The sequence below is a fragment of the Rissa tridactyla genome, chromosome 1 (assembly GCF_028500815.1).
Source record: "Rissa tridactyla isolate bRisTri1 chromosome 1, bRisTri1.patW.cur.20221130, whole genome shotgun sequence".
Lineage (NCBI taxonomy): Eukaryota > Metazoa > Chordata > Aves > Charadriiformes > Laridae > Rissa > Rissa tridactyla.
Window position 1 is genome coordinate 87,836,026 of NC_071466.1, and position 16,507 is coordinate 87,852,532.

The 16,507-nt window shown below is 39.0% G+C and overlaps 1 protein-coding gene across 6 annotated transcripts in view; it reads right to left on the minus strand.

Moving 5' to 3' along the window:
* The window catches only part of SH3KBP1 (SH3 domain containing kinase binding protein 1), a 229,643-nt gene that overhangs the window by 137,549 nt on the left and 75,587 nt on the right, over nt 1-16,507 (minus strand). For all 6 annotated transcript variants that reach the window (XR_008464532.1, XM_054189028.1, XM_054189020.1 and 3 more), the window contains one exon: nt 10,147-10,270. Coding sequence is in view for 5 of the 6 variants with exons in the window: in XM_054189028.1 (XP_054045003.1) it covers nt 10,147-10,270 (124 nt within the window). In the remaining variant the exon portion in view is untranslated. The remainder of the gene's footprint in view (nt 1-10,146; nt 10,271-16,507) is intronic.

Genomic DNA, 16,507 nt, shown 5'->3' on the forward strand with positions numbered 1-16,507 from the left:
TACATCGCAATGCACCACTAATAACAGCACAACTTTCCATGCTGTGAGCACCTTGATAATAGTGGAGTAGACTGTAAGAGAGGAAATTCTGAGATAAGATAAAACATGCATGAAGTATTCACTGAATAAAATTTATGAAACTTCATTTCAGTGGAAACAAGAAATATACTTTTGCAGGCATAGTATCTTGTTACTCGAGTCACTGCACCTACGTAATATAGGAATCTGAAGATTGAAAGCTTACATAGCTAATAATGCCATCCTACTCAGAATAATCCAAGCCATGCATCATCAACACTGTCTGATACCTCTATCTGTTTTTCAAATCTAGTTATAGTAAAGCAAGCTTCCCTAACTTCAGGGGCTTTTAACCAGATGAATCTAAGTATTTCCCACTGCATGTGAAAAATAATTAAAATGAACGCAGTGACAAGTTCATTCCAGGCATGTCACTTTATCAGAAGAAATTTTTTAAAGCCTGTATCAATTCCTGGAAGTAAAGTGTATCACGGAATCTATCACAGATCTTAAAACAGTATAAACAATGTGCCTTATGGGCAATACTTTCATATAGTTTCTTGTTACTTGCAACCAACAGCAAAGCTTTGTTTAAAGCACTCTAGGTGTTGCATACGTGCATACAGGAAAGGGAGTAGGGCAAGAGAACAGGTGAAAAATTCCTGTGCAAAGCACATTCAGAGTTAAATCCCCTCCACAGACACACACTCCTAACTAAACCTCAGACTGGCAGCTGGTTCACAGAGGTCCTCCCCCGCAGCATACTTCTAAGCAGAACCCTCTGCTCAGCTGTCCTAAACCACCAAGGTGGTGACAACCCTTCCTACCAGCAGTGATGGTTCATTTTCACAGTGTACGTTCTTGCCACTTTGCAGACATTTATCCCTACTTGGGCTTATAAATATCATTCCATCAGAAGAGGAAGCTCTTGAATAATGACTGTAGTTTCCTTCTGGTCTAAGTAGGCACAAGTCAAAAAGTTTCCTTCACTGAAGGGATTCAACAGCAGCAGAACAAGTCACTCGATCCCAATGCAGAGGGAACAAGTATGGAGCTAGTGTACAAAGGCATATGTTTACATTAAACTTTCACATACATCCAAAAATCTTCTTTACAGAGGGGTGCCTACTGGCTTAAGAACAAATTCTCAGACTAATCATTTATACAAATTATTTAGGTCTTCAGTTCATGTCACATGACACTGCAAATTGAAGGAGACCCATGGGAGCTATTGACAGGCCCTGCTCCTCACCTACAATGCCAGAAATCAGTCAAAGTTTTTTATGGTTGTCACAGGAGCCAGAAACCTCCAACTGCCTCAGTAAGCTGATTAGTTCCGCAATTTACCATAGCATGGCTGGCTCTTATCCCTACCTACATGTGACGGGGGAAAGATGTCAACAGCCACACAGCCCTGATTCCAGCCCAGTAGGGAGGGCTAAAGCCAGCTCCCTGTCCCCATAAAAGAAACACAGCACCATCCCAGCTACCATCCAAGCAAGCAAAGGTAAAGCAGTACCGAACTAAGGATCAGTGTCAGTGTGAGAGCACACACAGATGGGCATATTTAACTTAGCAGTTAGAAATTCATCAAGATAACTCCGGGAAAGACAAGACAAGGATTCTTGACCCAGTTCAAAGTACACTGGCAAAGTTTCAGAGCTCATGGAAAAGATATTAGCTTGCACAGTCAAAGTATACTCTCTTGACCCCAAATTTTCATTCCAGATAGAGTTATGTTTTATATTTTACAACAGTATCCCTGCATTGTTCCTTTGCTTTCATTGTCTCTACCACAGAATAGGAAGTCTTACTCTCTCCTATCACAGCTGCCAGATACGAGGCGCAGATACCCCAAGCTAGGCACTGGGAAATGTTCAGTGACCCCAACGACTTGCTCCAAGGCTCAGTTTCAGGTGACCCATCCTGCCCATCTTCTGCCATTCCTTAATCACAGAAAGTTGCGAGGGGGAACATGGGAGAAAGGTTGGTCTGCTAATTTCCAAATCAAGTTAGGCATGCTATTCTTGAAAATCCCACACCACCTCGATGAAAGGCTAAAGGAGACAGCCAGCCAGCTACAGTCAGCAAGCAGGAGGGTCAGGGACAGACCTCACAGGCAGCTGGGCCTTGCTGGGTGCCAAGTGACTTACCCTACAGCAGCGAACAGGAGGGAATTGCTGGCAGCAGGGCGACACTTCTCTGCAGAAGCTTGTGAAAAAATAAACAGTCTCTTTTGTGATGGGGAAACTTAGTTTTAAGATAAGAGGAAGTTTCAGTCTCATTGCTGTTATTTTAACAAGAATGGCTCTAGCATTAAGTATTATTTTATTGATTTTGGCTTGTGTTAAAGCCAAATATAACTGTTCAATATAACTGCTAATAGAAAAACATTTTGCACCTGAGTTTGACAACACATTTGCTCTTGACTAGTTCCTTTTGGACAGTTATCAGATACTGTGATAACAGTGATCAAGCAAACTCTAGTACAACTGTTAGAAAATATTTCTGACTTAATTTTGTACTCAGACGTGTAAAACATATTGCAAAGCTTTTAGAAAGGAAAAAAATCCTTTAACTGATTAAACAAAACTTTGTAAGTGTTCACAAAAGAGAAGATGCAACTCTGTCGACTATTCCTTCAAGTGTAGCATTTTTAGATATTTACATAAATTACTTGCAAAAAGACCTTCTTCTGCTTGTTTTTTCAACTGTCCCTGTAGCCCTATTCCACCACTTCACCTGTTGCCTGTCACACTCTTCCTTAAAAATTCAATTACCTCTGTTTTCCCATTGATACAAATACCTTTTAAAAAAAAAAAAAACCACCCAAAAAACTTGACTCATGTCCTCACTTGCCTCCATAACTACCTCCCTCTGTTTTTCTCTGTAAGCTGCTCAGAATGCTCATCAGTAACTGCTCTCCTGCCTCTCTTCAGACTCTATATGGAAAGGTCATCTTCTGCCTCTTCTCTGTCCTGGGTGTCAGCATCCAACAGGGCCTGTTAAATTTTAAACCCAACATTGTCACAGTTTTCTCCATACTGCCCTCCCAATTTCCAAGTGCAGATCCAAATTTAAATCTTTCATCAAAACAAGTGTTCTCTGTCTCTAGGAAACCTGAAAACAGTTAGCCTGCTAGCAATCATCCAAATAATGCATCTTTCCTTGTATTCTTCTTAGTTACCTGTTACCTTGTTTTATTCATATATATACATGTAGATGTATATACACCCACCGGTATATATATATAGTTAGCTCCTCAATGCAGTGGCTGTATTTTTGTTCAGTGTTTTTACAGCATGGTCCATAAATGGGATTCCTAGAGCTAAACATATGACACACAAGAAGATGGCCACCTAAGCACACAGAAGATGTCCAGAGGACAGAATTAACTTGAAATTACAACTCAAACCAAGAGGGATTTCTACAACTGGCTTCTACAGGCTGCTCCTGCACTGAGCCTCACGACGCTCCCTAGGATCCTAGTTGGATCCAAGTATGCAAAATTGCAGAAGGTACATTGGGGCTCAGCATTTGTGCATTTTGCAGAGTACCAGGAAGGAGCAATTGAAAAGAAAGGGGAGGCACTTAGGATAAAAAGAAGATGGGGGGCACTGCACAGTAAGCAACAGGACAAGAAATTATCTCACTGGAACAAGCTATTGGAATCTGGATAGATAATGAAACCTTAACTAAAAACCAGGGCAGCAAATGACCATAACATAGAAAAAAAGTTTAGATTTGAAATATATTAAGTCATTATTCAATAGGACTTGTAAACAAGATCTGACTGAAAAGAATGAGTGAGTACCCATTCCAGTGTTGCCAGAAGACAGCCCTGAGATCCTTCTTGGCAGATAAAAACAAAATCATGTCAATGGTCAACAGACTAATCTCAAATTTAGAACAATGGTAACACCTATCTCTGCATTTCTGTTCTACAGAATAAGCCTATTTTAGGCAGATTGCACACTATAGTTACAATTACAAGAGAAACCCCAAAAGAACTAAACTAATTTTATGGCATCAGACGGATAATGCAGTAATTTTAAATTGCATTGTTTTATGACTTCCCTTGCTATATAAGTGTATATTTATATAAATACAAAATATTTATAAAAGGATATTGAATCGAAAAGCATGGCCCCATGATGCGAGGAAGGATGTTCACTCATTAGACAATGACCTCTCACCTGAATGCACCTTATTCATCAGTTGCAAAATTAGCTACATTCCATGCACATTAAGTGTCCCCTCACTTTCAATATTGAGAATTATTTTTCATCAAAAGAAAAGAATCATGAAACTAAAATGCTAGAGAGAATCATCATTTTTCCATGTATCCTCTACAGGTTGCATGTATAAAATTATATACCGTTTTGAATAATCAAAAGGGAACTTTACCAAGTAGAAATCTTTCTTCTAGCATGGGACAGAGTCCTTCCCACCTGCCTCCAGAAAAAATTTGTTAAACCACTACAGATCACACACACCACACACACACACCAAGTTTCTTTCTGGCTGCCACCCACACATTCAGCACAGACCAGCGTCTTTTCCTGCCTCTCTGAACTAAAAGCAGTGCCTTTCAGTGCAGAGTAGCTTACCTGAAGGTAAAAATTATCCAAGTATTTATTTTCAAGAAACAGTACTTTTAAAGGAAACGTGTATTATCCGAGACACTACTTATGCATATGCAGATATGGTATTTAAACTCAAAGAATAAATATTTTGCTGGATTTGAGTTTCCTGTGCCATTAATTTTTTTATGTCTTATTTTGGGTTTGTGTCATATGTTGTGTGCGTATTTTAACCTTAATAGGCTGAGAAGTATGTTCTTGTGTATATTTGTGTAAACTCTGTACTGAGTATATACCAATTAGCTGATCCTAAAAATGAAAAGGATTTTTTTTTTCATGCTAGCTATAATTTCTCTGAAGTTGGCAGTATTTGCAAGGGAACACCAAAGCCTGTCTGTGGAGAAGGCCTGAACGTATAAACAGCAGAAAGATAATCCAACCAAAAGACAGATTAATGCCTTCAAACTTCCTGTGTTTGAAAGGAAAACCAAAGCTGAGCGTACTGAGGGTCAGACACCTCATCAAACACATGACTGGCACATGACAAAGGCAGTCATTTGCAGTAGGTTTAGTAATAAAAGATTTTGTGAAGGAAATTTTGAGGTTTGCCGTTCTGTTGAAAAATATGACCAGAATCATAGCTTACACACATTACTTAATATAAAATTCAGAGTTGACACACTCACACGCTGAGTCGTCAGCTTGTCTTTTTAATAAGTGAGGTGTCTTTTTGTATCCAAATAATCATAAAAGTATCGAACCAAATGATGAAGCATTTTTCTTGTAAAATACTTTTCTTATTTCTCTAATTTACAAAAATAGACTTAAGTCTCAGTTTTGCATACAACAGACTTGTTATTTATTCTTAACATAAACATATTATATCATCAAACCTACTTTCAGAGAACTCTCCCTTTTAGGAAGGATGCAAATCTTTTTATTATTTACATGTAGGCTGGAAGGTAAAATAAATAATTCTCAAGATAACTAGAAAAAACATTTCCTTGCTTTCAGTGTTTGGCTCTGATTAAGAACATGTAACACACGATGAGCTGTTCCAGATTTGCTGGCTTGAATAACCTCAATGTAGACTGCATTTACAGTTTATATAAAACAAACACATCTGGCAAGGCAATATATCTTTTCTTCAAATATTTTTACTCATATAACAACTGTTGTTAGTTTATTTACAAAATACAGCCTATCAAATCCAGTTTTGGAACTTGGCCTACGCAAGTGGGCTCCTATTTCCAGATACACAAAATACTGCAATTAATAGGATACTTAAAAATAGGATACTCAAAAATCAGAACAAAAGTATCCTAAAATAAGCCATAGCCATTTAATCGTTAAGACCATCATACACAAGTTTCCATTATGTCCCTTTATACCTGGATGAAGATTGTAATGAATTTGTGACAAATCTAAAACAGTTGCACAACTTCGGCTCTGTTCTTAGATTTTGAAAGAAAACTTTTAGAAAAGATAAATTTCAACATGTTGGAAAAGCATTAAAAAAAAAAAAAGAAAAAAGATATCTTTCAGTGTTTTCCTGTTCCAAGACCTGACTGTAAATTTCTTATGTTATTAAATAGTAACAATAGCAATAATTTTGCTTTTCTAAAACAATCTGAAAATGTTCTCAGAGAAGAAAAGGCTTTACCAAGGTGCAATAATGCCAATTATAAATAGAAAACAGGATTTTATTTTTTTAAGTCAGCTTTACAGAAGTTTTAGAACAATAGTTCTGTATGCCAACCAAAAATTCTGGGGCAGTGAAAAGATATATTAAAAGACCCACACCTGGCAAGAAAACGATTTTCTTGGCATATGAACTGTATGAAGAAGCAAAAGAATGATCCCTCCCAGGTTCTAGCAAAGAATATGCAAGCCAACCACAGCCGACACGCACAGAGCTTCAGACAGGTCGTTCAGGGCCACAGCCTTTTTCCCTAGACAGGAGCTGATAACGCAGCACCTGAAGCACCCATCAAAACCAGCCTACAGCTGCTGCAACTTTATGTTTCCCTAACCTCATCTCTACACTCGAGCAAATGGTCCTTTTTTAAGCCTTTTGGAGGTGAAGCATGAAGTCACTGGAATGCTACACTAAAATGCTCAGCTTCCTAGATGTTAATTGTTATCATTATCATGCTGTAACGGATCTCAACATCTTTATGAGGCAGATATAAACCTAGGTTTTGCCAATAGGCAGCCTGAGGCACAACACCTGAAATACCGGGAAGTTATGAATGTATTTGGATATGCCACTGCAATAAATCATAAAAAATCCCTCTGCCTATCTGAAAAATCAATACATATTAAGACATCTGACCTTGGAAATTAAAGCGTGGTAATTTGGCCAACAGAGTTTAAGTGATTTAGCAAAATTTACACAGCAACTCTGTGGCAGACCTAGAAAATAAATCCATTATTTCTTAGGTGTAGCCCAAACTTCTAGATTATGCTTACAACCTCTGTAAAGAGAAGAAATACCTAACAAATATTAACTCTCACAAATACATTCAGGCCAAGTTTAACGGAGTTTCCTAAATTATGTCCACCACAGCAGTCATGCCTACCATTTGTTTCTGTTAGGTCACTAGTGTTTGTGGTCAGCAAGAAACATTAAAGGATGAGAAATGTTCCATTTTTACTGCCCCCAGTGAAATGCAGAGAAAATAAAATCCTTCCAACTTCTCCTGGTCTTTATAACAAAAACTTGAATGATTCACAGATGGTGACCTACAACTATTAATACCACACAATCAGTTGTCACCCTCACTATGTAATGGAAGTACTAACCCAGGCAGGCTACTATCGGTGGTATTACACCAAGTTTAAATTGTTCCTAGATTACATCTGTAATCCAAATGTCCATTACTTATTTGATGAAATAAGCCTTTACAAGAGGCATTTGAATTTACACTGATTTTATTATCAGAAACCCTAATTTCAATAAAGTGCTTAGAAAAAATTAGCATGAACAAACAAGATATAAAGTTGGATCCTACATATCTTTTTTGTTCAGGAATCCATTCTTTTCCTCTTAGCTACTTAGATGTTCTTACAAATAATTTAGGTATTTTCCTTGAATACCACTGTTGGACACTCGTCAATATTCCTCAAGGAAAAACTCTCTACGAGCCAGAAGCCCAAGAGGCCAAGATTCTTCTGCTCAAAATGTAAATGCCTGCTAAATTGCTGCCACTTAAATTAGGCCATCCAAGTTAAGTAGTAAAACTACACAATGTAACAACACAGCACTAGAAAAGCACTTATCATCATCTTGGTAATTGAAACAATGCACCAGCACAGAATGCTTAACTGCCACATCACTGGATCTGCTCTGAAGTTCCAAGCAGCAAGATTATGTTGACCAAGCAAATAAATAATATTGCCTACTATTTTCGCTGCTGAACCGTGGCTAAAGACTTTCAGATGCATCTTTCTCCTCCTCACTTCCTAAGAACAAGGAGAAAAAAAAAAAAAAAAGTACCCTCTTTCAGATCAGGTCACATTGTGTGATCAGTAAACATATTGCAGTAGGGTTTAATAAAAATCACAACAAAAGAACACTTGAAGAAAATAATCCCTGTGGCATTTAGGGCTCCCTCTTCAGTAGAATATTGCAGCACTTTCCACAAGGAGATTTGCCACATAGATCTTAGAAGACTCTTTATTACTGAACACAACAGTAATTACTCGTTTAGCTATCCTCACTCAAACAAGGCTTCTTTGGCACCATGCTCAAACCGACCCTAGAAAATAAAAAAAAAGAAGAGGGGAAGCTCTCTTGGCCTTGTTATGCTCTGTGCATCCTTAGCTGTACTGCTGAAGTACAGCATGCTGCAACTGCTTGCTCTGCAGTAATTGAAACAGCTGTGGGGAAGCAGCCAAAATTAAAAATTTACTAACCCTGACATTATGTAGCGGTAGCCATGAGAAATGCAATCCCCACCAATGAAATCCAATGCAATTACATCCTTATATGAAATTTGCTATTTCCAAACCTAACACCTTCCTCATGGTACAGATTTTCATGTCAGTCTTTGCTTCTCTCCTTTCAGTAAATGTGAAGTTTTGTATTCTCCTGCTACAGACAAAGAGAACTTTATCTCATGAATCCTTTAAAGCTCCAAGCCAGAGAGAAGAAAGAGGAGGAGAAAGCCTGTGCTCTAAGTATCATATTTGGAGTGTTATTCCCTTGTGACTGAACTGAATCTCTGCATCTGCCACAGCTATTAGCCTTCGCCAAATAGCAACTGAAGCAACATGGAACAGACTTGGTCCCTAGATAATTTCCCAACTACTCATATGGTTCTGTATAGCAACCATGAAAAAGAATGATTCTTGGCAATTTAATTCTGCTGTTGCTTCAGAAACCTATGACCCAAACCAGAAATGTTGGATGTGTCTCCAGATTCAAGATGACACTGCAAACTCAAAGCTTTCTGAGATTTATTTCCATTTTTTCTTTCAGAGGACACCACTCCTTGCAAAAGAGGTGGAAATTACTCGCACTCACCTTTTTAAGTCATACATTTTGCAGAAATTAAGTCTTCCTCACTTGCATTTGCAAACCTTAAGACCTCTGGTCAAACTGCAAGCTCAAATACAATATTTGCTGATAATACAGAAATTTCCATATGCATAGTCCTAACAGTATAGAAGACTATATAACAAAATGGAAATTACTTTACAGAGTGATTAATGACAGCAGATTATTTCGTATACGACAGCAAGCAAGAAACTGTCCAGAGTATTCTTCAGGAAAAAATACAGCCCATCTCTTGCACATAGCTGATTGTCCTCCCACAAACAAGCAGCAGCATAAACATAGCCTAAAGAAAAATCCAGCTTCTACATTGCCAATTTTGGGTTTTGGTTTTTTTTTGTTCTGATATTTCTGAGAGCAGGACTGAGAGCTAGGGAAAGAAACAGAAGATTTGGAGGCTTTCATTTTAGCAACTCAAACCCATACGTAGGAATCTGCATTGGGAGTCAAGCCAGACATGTAGAGCACACATTCCAGTCTGAAACAGAAGATAGTGATAGACACTTCCCAGGAAACTAACGTATCGAGCTTTGTGTTTTCCACTTTCTTTTTTTTTTTTTTTTACTTTTTTTTTTTTTCCCTCAAGTTCTTTGTCAGTAACCAGTCTCTGTCCCAGATAGATAGAACATGAATATGTGAATGTGGACTGACATCACTGTGCAAAAACCTCCATATAGGCAAGCTGTCAGTTCCTTACTTTATTAAGCTTTAGTAATCTCTTCATACAGCTTTCCTTAATTAAATGTATCTAGAAAGGATTTCTTTAAGAAGAAAGGGATGTCTGTGCAAATTAATGTTGAAATATTAGACATAATACATGCATCCATAAGCCAGTCTAAGAGAACAATGAGATTTATTTTTCTGTGTTATTCCTGCTATGCCTTTACAGTTAAATAGACTCTAGCTTTATTCCTAGAAACAAGGAAGGTTTATATTTTGTTCTTTTGTTTTGAATTTAAGCTACATTTAAGCTTCCATATACTATACCTTTTTTGTTCGTTCTAATAATTGTCTCAGACAACAGTAAAGGGCTTCCATTGGAAACTTCATTTATAGGCTTCTCTGGTGGTTTGTTGGCAGTATTTTCTTTCTTCATGTCCTTCTTTATTTCCTGCAGAAGAAAACGTGGGTGGAGAGGGAGAAGAAAAAGAAGAAACAGTTACAAAAAAAGGTATTGCAGAATATGCTAAATCTCCAGCTCCTAAGATTTCTTAAAATTTCTATGTATACACCCCTACCTATTCTAATGCTACCTCAAAGACTCTTTATAAGTTGGGATCCCACAAAATGGAAGTAATTTTCAGTAACTCTTCCTACCAATACTAATTTTCTTTCTTTCTAAAAGAGGTCAATTCCTTATTTATGTGTGAAAACTGTAGGACAGCTATGCGAATCTCTTACTAAAGATCATCAAAGCTGAGAGGTGCGTGTGGAGGAAAAACAAAAAGAAAAGAGACCTCTTAATTTATCCCTCGGTTAGCTGTATATTTGAAGCACAGGACAGAACCAGGTTCAGTGCTCCTGATGTAAAGGCAGCTAAGTCTGCTTCCCCTCTGTCGAGAAGCCCACAGAAACAACCACCACAGCAGGAAGAAAATATTAACTAGGAAAATATGACAAATGTTACCATAATTGGCAGAAGCATATAGAGAGCCTGCTGTCAGAGCCGTTGCTAACACTAACATATTTTGCAGCTGACTTACCTTTTAAGGTGATCAACGTCTTTGGCAGCACACAGAGGAAAAAAAATATATGGTGGAGTTTCATGAAAGTAAACCCATAGAAAACAGCTTCCCAAGACTACACAGTTAACACTTGATAAGATACACAATACCTCTCTATTGGCTTCTTAGGCAGATTTTAAAGGCCTACCTGCCTAGTTGTCTATACCTACTTTGCCAAAGCATCCAAAATATCACAACCTTTCAAACATCTTATCTTGAAATGCCACCGAGGTAGATGTGTAGCGTTACCTCCACTTTATAGACAGGTAACTTACGCACTAAAGCTGAACAAATTGCTTATAATCATGTATCAAAAAATAAGGAAAAAATAAGTTAAGTTTTGGCTCCAAACTTTGGCCTAGGTCAGAATTGCAGAGGTGCTCAGGCTGGGATGGACCTCAGCAGGGCCACCTCTGGGGACAGACCAGGCTGTTCAAGGCTTTGACCATTTGGGTCTTGAAAACCTCCAGGGACAAAGACTGCACAACCTCATGAGCAACCTGCTCCATGGCTTGACTGCCCTTATAGTGACAAAAATCTTCCTATACCCAGCCTGAAACTTTCTTTTCAACTCCTGTCTCCTCTCTCCTGTCCTCCCCACCAGGCACCACTGTGAAGGGCCTGGCTCTGTCTTCTGGATAACCTCCTTGTGTGTGTTGGAAGGTCCCCCCAAAGCTGTCTCTTCTGCAGGCTGAACAAGCCCACCTCTCTCAGCATCAACTCACAGGGCGCATGTTCCAGCTCCCACAGCCACAGGACTTTCTCTAGTTTATCAATGTCTGTCTTTTACTAGTGGACTCAAAATGGGATGCTGTATTCTGCATGTGGACTAATGAGTGCCAGATAAAGGAGGATTATCGCTTCTCTCAATGTGCAAGCTGATAACACAGACCAGGATGCTGTTGGCTGTGACTGATGTACACAGTACACAACTGTACTGTTCAGCTTGCTTCCCATCAGGTCCTTTTCAGCATAATGCTCCCAAATCCATCAGGCCCCAGCCTGTATGTATCCCAGCAATTCCTCCTTCCCAGGGACAGGAATTGGCATTTGACCTTGCTGGATTTCATAGGGTTCCTGTCTGGGTCCTTCTGAAAAACAGCCCTGCTTTCGAACATGTCAACTGCCGCCCTCCTTCCCTTCCCCCCTTGCCCTGATTTGGTGTCATCTGCAAATTTGATGAGATCTTCCACATTGAGGAGGCATCGGGGACAGGTGATGGCTTCAAACCCTTCCCCTAGCAAAACAACTCTGCCTCTCCTCCCCGCTTTCAACTCTCATACATTCACTGCCCTCTTCTACATCCCAGTGCAGTAGCAACCTCCACCATCCCACAGCACTGTACCATACACAGGAAATACTGTAGATCTTATTTAGGTTTCCAGCAGATCAGACATGAGCACTAAACCATAGAAAACAAATTTCTATTTGAAGTTTCTAAAGCTGTTATCTGAGAACAGCATCAACCAAAACAAGAATTTCCAAGTCACTCTCTGTAAGATGCACTCTAAACCTGAATTTCAGAACTGTTTTTTTTTTAACCTTTAAAGCTGAACTATTAGCTACACAACATTAATACAGTCTTCCGTATCTGCACAAGGCATTTACAGTGTATCAGTATTCCATTAGCAGAGATGAAGGTTTTATAAACCACTGCCCACCGAGGGTACAATGAATCATTTATCTACTGCCATCACACAGGTAAAATAGTATCTAAAACCCAACTCATCACAGTAACCATCACAGCCGAAATAAAAAATGTGAATGAATACATGTATGAAAGGTGAATGGATCTGTGTGATAGATGCTGCTGCTGTTTGAAGAAGAAATATTGCACACAGTTCTTGTATAAAAGCGAACCACAAGATAATTTAAGATCACTGCATGCATTTATAAGAAAATGTTATATCACTTTCTAAAAAAAAATGGAACAGACTAATACATACATTATTTCAGGAGCTTTTTTTCACAGCCTTAGAAATTAAAATATATAATAAATGAGTCCAAAAGCTTGTTGTATTGAAGCTTTAAATTTATTTTGCAGCTAGGTGGCAAACTCACAGTATATTAGAAAATTCTCTACAGCTTGAACAGAATTTTTGAGTCAACACTCTCAGGTGAACAGAACCACAAGACAACAGCCTACAGAAGACCCTATCTTGCCAGAACTTGTTTCCTGTGTGTTATTTTCCATTCTTTATGTCATAATGTAATTAAATCCTCAACTCACAAATTTTGAAACAACAGTACAACATCTTTCATTTTTAAAGTCCTATCTGCAACTTCAAAAGTGACAGAGAAAATTGCCTGTTATAAGAGAAAGCAGTGTTGCACCTTCAGGTCTGCAGATGAATGACTCTGGTGCCTATACCACTGTTGACAGCTTTTTGAGGTAGCCCTGTTTACCTCCTGAAAAAATCAACACAAATACAACAAGCCAACTCCCAAACACTGGCATTTGTTTGTAGGGTGGGAACTCTTACATTTCCTTTCTTATCCACTATTCATGGAAAAAAGACAGACACACATGCTGACTGCCCACCAAGCCGAAATTCATATAGAAAGTACAGCACCTTGCAGCCACCAAAATCCTCTAAGGATTGTCTTTTTTCTGCCTTTCCAGTACTGGTTTGGGCCACTTTTCATTACTGTTTCCTTTGATGCTCACGAGAAGGGCCATAACTTTTCATAGCTACTGCCCACAGTAACATGACGTGATCAACCCCAGCAGCATGAAATTACAGATCCAGGAGAGAATTGAAAGGAAAAGTGGAGAGTTCTCTAAATAGTTAAATAAATCAAGCAAAAGCCAAGCCAGTCCTACTAAGCCAAAATCTTATCAGAAACATACTTAACAATACCCTATGGGAAGCCCATATTTAAGTGGCTCAGCACACATTCTGCAGTAGAGAAATTATGCCAGCTTTAAGCCACTTGCACACCTTTTCAATTCCTGGTCTTAGTCTACGGCACAAGATGTAAAAGCATATAACCAAAGCCAAACAAAAGCCCCAGATCTTAAGCAGCTTCACTGCTGCAGCCTGCAGCAACCATTACTGCCAATATTACATCCTTTGTCCTCAACCCTCTCTCCAATATTTTTTCTGCCTCTGTGCTGTCTTCTCTCCTATACTGCGTGCCCTTGGGGACCTTTGGATCTTAGGACTTTTCTTCAGCTGTGGCCCAAACAGAGCCAGGCCACTGGCCCTGTCTGTGACTGTCTGTTTCATTGCTAACACACCTCCTGGTCCATATGGCCTAGCCCTTGCCCATGCAGTGCCTTGGTATGGCTCAGCAAACAACCCAGCACACAGGCTGGTCCCAATAGGCAACGGGGAAGAGGCAAGACTGCAGAAGAAGGGAAGGACAGAAGTTTTTGCCATATGAGTAGAGGTATGCCTCTTATTCTCAGGACAAAGAAAGGGACCCTAGTGCTGTTAAATTCAGAAATATTGACATAGTCCTTTCTACCTATCCCCACTCTTACCTGCTGTAAAAAAATATGTTATTACTCTAAAACATTACAGTGCCCTACTGAAAACTGCATTTCTGCATGAAAAATGGAGTGAAAATGAACACAAACGACTCTGGCCACAGAGGTATACCAATCAGCTCACTTGATTTCACCACAAAAAATACACTGAACTTGACTGTCTCACACGTTTGGTAAACAATGCAACTATAATGGCCCTAAAAGCTTGGTGCTCCACCAGTAACAGTTATAGAAATATCTCTATATAACCCCCTCATTCTAGATTTGCATGGAGTAGAAGCCTACCGCGTGAGGAAAGAGTAGGCAAATAAGCTTCCAAACCTATGTGTACCAAAGGTGGCTTTTGGGAACTTTCCCCAGTGTATTACAAAAATCCATTTCTGATTCTGGTTTCAAGTTGAAGTTTGTATATATTATTTCTTTTAAAGAAGAAATTCCACATACGTGAAGAAGTAGAAAGCAAACTTTCATTTAGGATGGGTGGGAGTTAGGAAGTCCCCAGTCTGCCATGGGTAGTTCAAGAACAGCTGAATTTAAATACTAACGGAGGGTGAACAGAAACTAATAATCCAGTTGTGATCTCAGGGACTACTGTCTCTTGAAGAAGGAACTTGTGTATGAAAAGAGAGGAGAAACAAGAAAGGTAAGAGATTTTACTGTATTATACTGCCCTAAAATACTGGAAAAAAAAATCAACATAGAATTAGCTGTCTGCCCAGCAAGGACTTCAGTGTACCTCCTGACTAGGATTCTTGCACTGGTTTCTGGTGGTATTTCAACTACAGCAAATATACTCACACCCTGATTAGATTCAATCACCACTCAGTGTGTGCCAATCTGCCCTTGAGTAGGACAAGGAGGACTGGACAGGTACTGTGGGACATCTGTGGCATGCTAAGTCTCCTCAAAAGGACACAGTGCGAGCACCTTCACTAGAAATCCCTGTGGTGACACTACATGGACCAGACTCAATGACCTGAGAGCCCTTTCCAGAACCAAGTTCACAAGACAAATGCCCATGGCAAACTCTACACAGAGCCTCAGCAGAAGGGGCTCGAAGGGATCCTGAGCACAGTGCTTGGCTCTTCACCCCATCACAAGCATCTCGTCCACTCCTCAGATACTGAGATGTTTCTGCAGAATGAGCAGCTGTCTCACTCACATGGCCTACCTGCAAACAGCTTCAAAAATATCTCTAATCCTCATCCCTGGTACTATTTGATAGTTGATTTTGGGACAGTGCCCGGTATAAATTTCATGTGTCAAAATGCTGCATTTTTTCCTAGCCCACACCAAGATAACTGCAAGTTATTAGCAGATCATTTTCAAGGGGCTATGCCTCAGGAACCCAGCCCTTAAGTAAATGACCTCACATTTCATCCACTAAACCTAACCCAGACCCTCTTGACACCACAAATTTTAAGACAGCTTCCGCCTCCTGTGTCTGTAGATTTTGGAGTGATTCCAATGTGATAAGCAGTTCTTACTGGGAAGAGGCATCCTCCATCTGAGAAATTCTGCAAAAAAGTCACTGTGAACCTTAAAAATAAACTTTAAGCCTAATTTGATGAAATATTACATTTTCAAAGATATTATGGGAATATAAACATATTTTAGAGTACTCTGAGGGCCCTTACACTTTTTACACCCTTTTACTATCTAAAAAAAAAATTTTTCTTTTGTAACTAGGCTTCAAGCATACTGCATAGACGCCAACAGCCAAATCACCATGAAAAGATTATTTTCTCCTAGCAAACTTTGATATATGGTTTCTCCAAAGAAACACAAAATCCTAGACAATACTTGAGCTGTTTTTATTTGGATCTTCCCTAATCCAATCCTACATCAGTATGAGCCACAGAAAATTTGTAAGACATTTTCTGTAAGCTTGTGAGCTTCACAACATGACAAAATAGTACCTAACAACAAATTATATAGTGTGATGAAACTCCATCACATAGCAAAATACAACATATACAAGTGTACCTGTACCCTATTAAATGGCTATTTCAACCTATAAAATCTAGAAATTTAGTATCTCCTCTTTTTTATGTCTAAAACTGTTACTTATTGACATGACACATGGATAGTCAATCTGGAGAGAGACAAAAAGAGCAGCTGGTGGTTTTCA